Consider the following 7,747-nt stretch of genomic DNA (forward strand, 5'->3'; position numbering starts at 1 on the left):
ATTTACAGGCGGCAATGGTGAAACGCGTCAATAAATGTGGGAGTGTTGAGTTCAGTCCGCTGCAGATGATTATGAATTCAAACTGAGAGAGTCAGACGCTCTCTGAGAGAGAGAGACACACACACACACACACACACACACACACACACACACACACACACACACACACACACACACACTCTCTCTCTCTCTGACACACACACACACACACACACACACACACACACACACACACACACACACACACACACACACACACACACACACACACACTCTCTCTCTCTCTGACACACACACACACACACACACACACACACACACACACACACACACACACACACACACACACACACTCTCTCTCTCTCTCTCTGACACACACACACACACACACACACACACACACACACACACACACACACACACACACACACTCTCTCTCTCTCTCTCTCTGACACACACACACACACACACACACACACACACACACACACACTCTCTCTCTCTCTCTGACACACACACACACACACACACACACACACACACACACACACACACACACACACACACACACTCTCTCTCTCTCTGATACACACAAAACCAACGCGTCGTCGCTTTTATTCAGTCTGATCTAAACACTCACTCTTAGACAGTGAGACTAACTGATAAACTGCGGTTAGTTTTGTTTTGTAGTCATATTAAACTTTCTCGTACTCACATTTCTGCAGAATCCCAAATGTTCCGCGGCTCCGAAGCTGCAACTGATCCAACTGTTCTACATTATTAATTAATCAACCAGCAACCAGCCGTAAAACAAAAGCCCATGGTCAGTTAAAATACACAACTGAAAGTACGTTTAGTATTAGTGCACATTTAAAAAAACAAAAAAAAAAAACTTCACAATAAGAAACTCACAGTGATATATGGTGTAAAAATGCGTGGATTGTGAAGCGTGTGAACGGAAGAGGAACTCATCTGCCGGAACCTTTGGTAATGCCTTTAGGGAGTGAAATCAGAGTTGCACATCACGTGTCGTGGTGATATTTGGCTTTTGTGCAGGTGAGATTTCACCGTAATCAGTTTAAACGCTGTTGTTTGTCAGACACATTGAAGCGGTCTGGTAAAATCTCTAGGCACCTGTTTCCGTTTGGAGCGCCATGTCTTGCGCCAGTGACTATGACGTGAAGTTCGCGTCGCGTTTCTCCGCGGAGGACGCGGAGTTCCAGCGATACCGGCAGCGCGCGCCCGACCCGCCGCCCGTGCTCGAGGACTGGAGATCGGCGCGCGGGCGCAGAGACAGGCGGTGAGTGCAGTGATCACATGTGGTTTGTTGAGTCGGATGGCTGTGACTGCTGCTGAATGAACATGTGTGTGTTTCCCGGTAGAGTCCCGGAGCAGCGGCAGCACGAACCCCGCGGACATCATTTCCCCGACCGCCGCAATGAACGGAACTTCGGCTCTTACGGCCAGAGATCACGTTACTGACCCACAGCGACAGAATCTGATCAAGCGTGTCATGTTTATTTGATCATTTGTTTTCTTGGTGGAATTACATTTGTTTTGTGTAAATAAAGCAGTTGAACTGATCCTCTGTCAGTGTGTGTTTGACTCTGAAACACAACAGAAGGTGAATGCTTGGCTTTATTAGTTTAGACAGTTTATCTAGTCTAGTTTCCTCTACACTTGCTCCAGTCATAACATGACTCTGATGATGTGAATTAATTCACTAACCTGCTCAAGCGGATCAGCGCCTGATGAATCGGGTTTAGAGGCCTGACATTCACTTCATTAGGCTTTATGAAACGTCTGGAACCTCACTGGCTAGTACAGACTGATTTAGTGCATACATTATAGTCTGCTTACAACCAGTCATCAATTATAACACAGAATTCCCTTAGAGAATAAAACACAAATAAAGGATGAGGTTTGGTGGACGAGCATCACGCTCACCTGAGAGAAAATAAGGAAACATCGTCTGAAAACACGCTTGAGCCTCCATGTCTGAGCAAAGACATTATTGAGGTGTAGTGGAGCGAGTGTGAATGTGATGTGACAGCGCTGGCGGCCTCTCTCTCTCTCTCTCTCTGAACCCCTTCATCCCTCACGTGACTCCAGACAAACACGTGTGCTGCGGCTCGAGTGTGATCCCACTGTGTGTGTGTTGGTGCATTTTCAGGTAAATGTGCTTCACTGAAATGACAATAATCGTGAGCTTGTTTTCTCAAAGCAAGTGCAGAATCTAAAGACTGTACAAAAGTTGCGTAAAATATCTAAACTCTAAATATACTAAATTATTTTAAAAAGTTCAAAATGAAAGACTTAATATAAAACACTGAGAAAAAAACACTGTCTCTCTCTTCCCTGCAGCACAGTGTGACCCGCGTCAGGATTGAGACAGTAAATGTGTGTGTGCTCCAGTGTGAGAGAGAATGTGTTTAGGTCTGTGTGTGTGTGTGTGTGGGGCTGATGTTCATCTATTTTTATCCGCTAAAGCAGCATTTTGAGCCTCAGGCAGCAGCACGCCACACAAATACAGTCAACTGGAAGAAAAAGCAGAAGAATCAAACATCCACAGTCTCACAGACGTTACGTAAAATAAACACTACATGATGAATGAGTAGAGACTGTGGTTTCGTGTAAATGTGTGTTTGGCAGCTCAAATGATTGAATCACGTCTGCTTTCTGGCCATTCAATGACTTCACCAACACAATCCACATTTTATTTAATTAATGTTGTTCTACATACATTCAGTACTGTTTAAAATAATGCAGAATAACAAACTCATCTCCTGCTGTGTTCAATACTGTGCTGTTGCAGGTCTGTCTAGATAAAATCACACTAAGAGTCAGTTGACCATAGATTCTGCTGATAGTGAGGTTTCTAGGACTGCAGCGCCCACTAGTGGAATCACAGAGAAGAACTCAAACACTTCAGTGCATCACTATCAGTCTTTCCAAGTTCTCCAAAGAACATTAAAGATGGTCATATTTTACACGGCAGAGAAAACGGAAAACCGCTTGCATTCCAATGAGTTTATTCTGTAAAATTCTTGTCAATAAACAGGAAAAACAGTTTACATGTAGCTACAAACCTTGAAAATGCAACATGTATGAGGGCAATAAAACTTCAAACGAAATTAAAACTACATTGGTGAGTGCGAATTTACCACAGATGTTTCATCTACTATCATCAAAAATAAATAGAATATATTCTTTATATAAACAAAGAGAAGGAATCAAAACGTAACAAATCGAGGGCAATGTTTCCGTCGGGAAGAGGACAGGATCGGCGCCGTCCGACGAAACGGACGGACAGAAGAACATCATCGGAACGGAACGGAACGGGAACTACGGAATGAAAACAGAAGCCAGCATGCCACTAGAAAGGCTAGAAAACAACCAACCCACTGACACACGAACGGATATTTCACGTCTTAAAAAGATGAGCAGTACCTCTAGCGCTGGGATAATAGTACAGAGCTCCTAGAATCTACACCCAAATCAAATGTACAGAGATAATATGGAGTTACAGCACGCAGCTCTGTTTGTGCACGATACTTCATACGGATTCTACGGTTTCCACTCTTTTTTTTCTCCGATTACGTAAAAGCACGAAAGATGGCCGAGTTGTGGAACGGACGAATGTCAGACCTACAGTGTGTTCGTTCATGGCGAAAGAAAGAGATGTCTAGCACGACACGCGTTAATGAGCGGAATGACTGAGAGATCTGAACCTCTAAAATCAAAACAGCAGAAAGAAATGACGGTCGTTTGTGTGTGACTCCTGGACGTTGTGTGTTTTTTTTACCGTATGTATATTTGACTAAACCAGATAATAATGTGTGGGAGTTTGCAAGCGATCAGAGTAATAAGATGCATTTACAATATCACACATCAAGCGTCACGAGCCGTCATCCGACGATCGTCTAGTGATCCTCCCGGAGCGACAGATTCTGCTGAAAGAGAGAAAAGCAGCCGTCATTTCACTCTAATACTGTAAAGCGGAGGAATATTCCTGACGTTACACACACTCGCTCTTCCTCTAGGGGTCCATGTGGTTTCAGGCAAGAGTGTAATTAGCCATTTCATGAAATCACTGTTACCGTATATTTCTGAAGTATAATGTAGTTATACGTGTCAGAGGATCTTCACATGTCCATGAAATGCGATCTGCTCTTACCCCTTGACTGCATGTTTTGTCTGAAGAGTTCTGGATGTTGTTGTCATGGTCACCAGCCTCTGATCCACTCTTCTGCTCGTCTTTCCCATCCTTCTCCAGATCTTCATCCGAACCCTTCCTGGACAGCTTGGACGACATCTAGAAGAACGTGAGAGTGAAAACAGGCTGAGGCGCGTCCTGCGTCACGCCGCTGCACTAAACCTTCACTACATGTATGAACGCACAGGACTCTGTTGCTAGGCAACAGCTGTTGCTAAGTGAGGGCTCAGCGAGAGGGATGCAAGCGTTCAGCACATGCACTTCCCATGCTGCTTCAACACAGACGGACCTGAAGGAGGGTTCAGGTGTGTGGATGTAGGGTGAGAAAGAGAGATCTCTCTGATCTCAAACACTCAGTGTGACGTGTTCATTTTCCTATTGTCTCTGTTTTACACACCAGTTCATGCGGAAGCTGTGGCATATTCTGCCCTCTACTGACCCGGAGCCTGAAGTGACCTTTAGCATCAACTCAACTGAACGTGTTCATCCGAATCATTTCATATATTCAACAAACTCACGACTTGATTTACACAGATTCTGTCCCTAGATCATATCTGCCATATGTACTGGATGGTGAGTCTGGTCCCCGTTTTCTCTCCACTACCTAAACACCCCACGGAGTTTTGTTTTTGTCCCAGTCCACTTCATCTGCTCAATGCTATGAAGATAAAAAAATATCTGTGAAAATCAGTTAAAAAGTTGCTCAGGTACCTTCGAGGATGTGCTTTTTTTCCGCTTGGATCCGACCTTGTCGCTCTTTATTTTGCCCTCCTCCTCCTCCTCGCCCACCGAATCTCCCTCGCTGCTGGCATCGGCCGCGTTCCCACCTTCCCCTTCCGTCTCGGACGAGCTCTGCTGCTGCATGACCTGAAGGCACAGGTTAGGGATCAGCCGACCCTCGCGCTCATCCGAGCTCGTGTGCTGGTACCGTACTCACCTGGTAACCGGTAAATTTGACACCAGGGTTGTTTTCAATTTCCCACAGGCCTTCATTAAATCCTTTTCTCTTGTTTGACTTGCCAAACTTGTCTTTGTATTCCTTGTAGGGCAGCAGGTCTTTAGGGCCCAGAAAGGCACTGCGGGACGACAGGAGACACACAGCGGTGGTTCATACGGCCGTCCGTCATTCACACACAGGAATCACAAACACACAAACACGACTTACGTCTCATGGGTGCCAAAGAAGAAGATGGGGTATTTATTAGCTGGCGGCTTCACAGCTCCCTCCGGCAGCTCATCGATCTAGAACCATCAGGAGAAAAACAGACAGTTCAGCGCCAAACTCTCACACTGATCAAGAACATTTTTGTAATTCTGAGTTTTAAACAGGTTTTTATCCATGAACCCTACAGATCAGCTTGGATCCACTTTTAATGATCCTTTTACCTCATTTCACATTATAGACACTTCACATCTTTACACGCTTGTGTTCTTGCTGCCAGACTTGAAGAACCGCTTTGTGGATCTCTGGGATCCTGATCTCCGAACTATAAGAGCACTGATCTGAGAACATGGTGGGCTGGCTTTGAAATGAAGCTGAAACTAAAGCGCTATTCCGGGCCCAGATCATCTCATACACACCCACCGTACGGAAAAGAACGGTTGGCTTTGCCCCGACGCGGGTTCGAGTTCGGAGGAGTTCGGTTCTTGACGCGCCGCAGCTGAACGTCACTCAGGCGGTTCTGAATGAAATGGTTTCTGTTCCGGTCCCGCGCGGGCCGAACGGCCGCTTCACGGCCCAGATGAGCAACAGCTGCTCCCCCAATAACAACATCAGCGGCACAAACACACACCAACAGACCCAACACACACATCCGAACCAGACCCATCCCGAGATTCAGGCATTTCAAAAACGTCTAAAATAACGCAGAGCCCCGAACGACGAGAACGAGCGCGTCGTATCACGCTAACACACAAAAACACACTTTCGAGCCAACTATCCGCGCGTCGGAGGCTTTTACCGATGCATTAAGATGCATTATGATCCCCTTCCCTCCGTTTTGGCCCTTATTTGCACGCAGATGAAGCCGCTCGAGCGCACGGGGGGTGTGTGTGCAGCGGGCGCTCTCCGGTCCGGTAACCGGCCTCCCCGCCGCTCCGCTCGGCTACTGCTCGTACTCACCCTCGCCGGCCAGTGCGGGTATCCCTTCATCTTGGCGAAAACCAAATCTCCAGCTTTATATTCCCGGGGCCGTGGGCGAGCCATCGCGACACACACAGTCGCCGACGTGAAATACTGCACGATATTCCGCGGGTCTCGAGCTCAGAGGCGGATGATCGACCATCAATGTTTTGATCGCAGTTAATAAGGAAATAAATAATGAAAGAGGAGAAAGGGCCTGGAGAAACACCTCTTCCCTCGTCTTCTTCCTCCTTAAACACTACAGCCCGATCCCTTCGTCGTGTAATGTTGGGGATCGTTTTATTTCCTACTTCTGTGGGATTTTATTCTGTCCAATATATGAGCTTTCATTTTATTGCAGACAACCACACATAGCACGTGTTTCAATTCAGCATTAGTTTATTTTTAAAGGGGAAAGAAAAACTGTTAGAACCAGAACAGCAATAAAAATGTGCTTTACAGAATTTCCTTCAATAAACATATTTAGAACAACAATTTCACTCCAACATGCTCCTGGAAATACTCTCCCAATTTACAACTCAATGTAAAAAAAAAAAAAGAGTTTTTACAAAAGAGTTTTTTTGTGTGTGTGTGGTGAATCATTACATGCCAAAGCAACAGACTGAGAAAGATTGAGTCTGTATGTGAATGTGCTTTACTGAGTGAAGCAGTTTAACAGTATAGGACAAAGAACCCATGAACAACAATAAAAAAACAGCAACAATATTAAGACTCAAGCATACAAAGTTAATTTATGAAAAGGTTAACTAACTTCAGCTATTATTTTGTCTTGTGGACTATATGTAAATATATTTTTTTGTAAAGTATCTTATTCAGGACAGCACTAAATAAAAAAATAACATGCATTTTGAATGATCACTCTTATTTTGGTAAAATAATTAACATTTTGCAGTGTTGACTTGTCACGGATACAAAAGCAGAGCAACTGACTGACAGTGAGAGTGTTTCCAATCACAATCGGTCACTGGGTAAACTTAATAGATTGACGACAGTGCTCTTTTACCTCTCAAATATCATAAATACAGTCAACTAGACTTTTGCCCTTTACCCAGATTACTCTGTTCATGCAAACACCTTTACCACGCCCTAACGCGTGTCTGCTTACGTTTCATTACACAGACTGAGTAAATTAAAATAAGTCATAATTCGTTTTAGTGATTCTCATCTGCTTCTGACAGAACATCATCCTAAATCTGTGCAAGACTGACAATTTTAAATGGTTAAAAGAGATATCAGCGGGTGATTACCATCTACCTTTACTAGATTGCTTCATGAGCACAAAAAGAAATACTGAATGTTCAGCCAAATCAAGTGTTATTTTGATTTTTTCTTGAGGCTGCATCAGCAGTTTAATACGCATTCTTCAAAGTGAATTAGTGCTTCGGTTG

At 44.6% G+C, this 7,747-nt stretch overlaps 1 protein-coding gene and 1 long non-coding RNA gene across 3 annotated transcripts; one reads left to right on the top strand and one right to left on the bottom strand.

Moving 5' to 3' along the window:
* Positions 1-1,159: 1,159 nt before the first annotated feature.
* Positions 1,160-1,583, top strand: LOC141345103 (uncharacterized). Its single transcript, XR_012356938.1, has 2 exons — positions 1,160-1,300; positions 1,383-1,583. It is a non-coding gene; the product is annotated as an uncharacterized lncRNA (long non-coding RNA).
* A 1,432-nt stretch (positions 1,584-3,015) lies between these two features.
* hdgfl3 (HDGF like 3) lies at positions 3,016-6,643 on the bottom strand. Of its 2 annotated transcripts, none has more exons than XM_073850567.1 (6): positions 6,339-6,643; positions 5,382-5,458; positions 5,154-5,292; positions 4,928-5,083; positions 4,178-4,315; positions 3,016-3,950 (listed from the first exon to the last, which is right to left on the bottom strand). In XM_073850567.1, the coding sequence occupies exons 1-6, from the start codon at positions 6,420-6,422 to the stop codon at positions 3,924-3,926; spliced, it is 621 nt and encodes a 206-aa protein (XP_073706668.1). In that variant the 5' UTR covers positions 6,423-6,643; the 3' UTR covers positions 3,016-3,923. The 2 variants fall into 2 exon arrangements, with proteins under 2 accessions (XP_073706668.1, XP_073706667.1); XM_073850566.1 differs by having other exon boundaries at positions 3,016-3,953; positions 6,339-6,637.
* Positions 6,644-7,747: the final 1,104 nt, after the last annotated feature.

This window comes from Garra rufa, chromosome 11 (assembly GCF_049309525.1).
Source record: "Garra rufa chromosome 11, GarRuf1.0, whole genome shotgun sequence".
NCBI classification, from domain to species: domain Eukaryota; kingdom Metazoa; phylum Chordata; class Actinopteri; order Cypriniformes; family Cyprinidae; genus Garra; species Garra rufa.

Excerpts from the sequence above, each read along its gene's own strand:
- hdgfl3 (XM_073850566.1), bottom strand. The coding sequence starts at position 6,422 with ATGGCTCGCCCACGGCCCCGGGAATATAAAGCTGGAGATTTGGTTTTC. Across the intron at positions 5,459-6,338 it reads ACCCGCACTGGCCGGCGAGG|ATCGATGAGCTGCCGGAGGG; the intron begins GTGAGTACGAGC and ends TGATGGTTCTAG. Across the intron at positions 4,316-4,927 it reads AAAAAAGCACATCCTCGAAG|ATGTCGTCCAAGCTGTCCAG; the intron begins GTACCTGAGCAA and ends ACGTTCTTCTAG.